The sequence below is a fragment of the Gavialis gangeticus genome, unplaced genomic scaffold, assembly GCF_001723915.1.
Source record: "Gavialis gangeticus isolate Ggan-Ray unplaced genomic scaffold, GavGan_comp1, whole genome shotgun sequence".
NCBI lineage: Eukaryota > Metazoa > Chordata > Crocodylia > Gavialidae > Gavialis > Gavialis gangeticus.
Genome location: NW_017728992.1, coordinates 164,254,600 through 164,255,863, shown reverse-complemented (window position 1 = coordinate 164,255,863; position 1,264 = coordinate 164,254,600). Strand labels below are relative to the sequence as shown.

Here is a 1,264-nt window from a genome sequence, read left to right as displayed (position 1 = left end):
CCCCGGCCCGCCACACTTCCGGAGCGCAAGGCCCACGTGACCGGAAGCCGACGCGGACCTGTAGCGGGCGGAAGAAGCCGCTCTGGACCTTCTTGTTCCGCCTCCGGGGCGCGGGGCTGGCGTGGGCTGAGGCGCTATGAGCGAGGGGGCGGCGGAGAGGCCGCGGGGTCCTGCGTGCGCGGTGTCCGCCCGGCCCGCGCAGTCCCCGCTGCGGCACGTGAGCTACGAGAGCCTGGTGGCGGGGCTCAGCGGCGGCGTCGTCTCCACGCTCGTGCTGCACCCTCTCGACCTGGTCAAGATCCGCTTCGCAGGTGAGCCCCGGCCGTGCTCCCTCTTCCCTCTGCGGGGCTGGGGCCGGGCCGTGTCCCCTTCTCCTGCAAAGCCACTTGGGGCTGGCCCGTCCCCCCACCACGCCAGCTGGGCCGGGACCGCCGGCTGACCCGGCCCACGTGCAGCTCGGGCACGGCCCGCCACACAGACTGGTGCAGCGCCACGGCCCGTCGGTCGCTATCTCGGGGATTGCGCCGTGCTCCAGTCACTCGTATGCACGTGTTGTAGACCTGCCCCGTCGCGGTGGGTAGAGATGCAGCATCTTCACGGTTCAGGCCCTGCTGAACCTCCTCTTCTGTTTCCCTCTCGTGTCAGACCCGAGAAACTCCCGGTGTGGGATCACTAATGCCGTAGGCAGCAGTCTTAGGCCTTGTATCGTAGCAGTGACTGCGACAGCTCGGGGTGCACCAGGACTTCTGTTCTAACTGAACCTTATTGGTTTGAAACTTTAAGGGTGCTTATATACACGTTGTGGGGGGGGGGGGCACTTCAATTTGAGCAGCTCCAAGAGTCACTCTGATTAAAGGGCCGGGAGCATCTTGTGTATCAGCATCCCCATGCTTCAAAACCAGCGGCAGGGGAGCTTTATCTGAAGCTCGCTCCACACTATATGAAGCATGGGGATGCTGATCCATGAGACTGCTGGAGTGCGGTAATTGCCATGCTCCAGCAGACTTAATTAATCGAGCCTGCTCCGATGCACTGGAATTCCAGTGTGGTGGCGCAGCCTCTCTGCTCCAGTATAGGCGCCCTACGTGCCTGCCTCAGAAAACTTGGGTAACATAGTTCACATGGGTAATTGGTGCCTCCTCAGTCATGGGGGGGTGTGGCACAATTTGTGGGCAGACCCATGAGAGAGTTTGGGGGTGGGCCAAAAGTCCCCTGGCCCCCCCATTCCTTGCTGGTTCAGATTGGGCCAGTAGGGAAGGGGGGG

General features: G+C 63.0%; 1 protein-coding gene across 2 annotated transcripts in view; it reads left to right on the top strand.

Annotated features, from left to right (window-relative positions):
- Positions 1–109: 109 nt before the first annotated feature.
- Positions 110–1,264, top strand: part of SLC25A32 (solute carrier family 25 member 32) — an 11,841-nt gene continuing 10,686 nt past the window's right edge. For both annotated transcript variants that reach the window (XM_019528049.1, XM_019528050.1), the window contains exon 1: positions 110–311. In XM_019528049.1, coding sequence (XP_019383594.1) covers positions 137–311 — 175 coding nt within the window. In that variant the 5' untranslated portion in view covers positions 110–136. The remainder of the gene's footprint in view (positions 312–1,264) is intronic.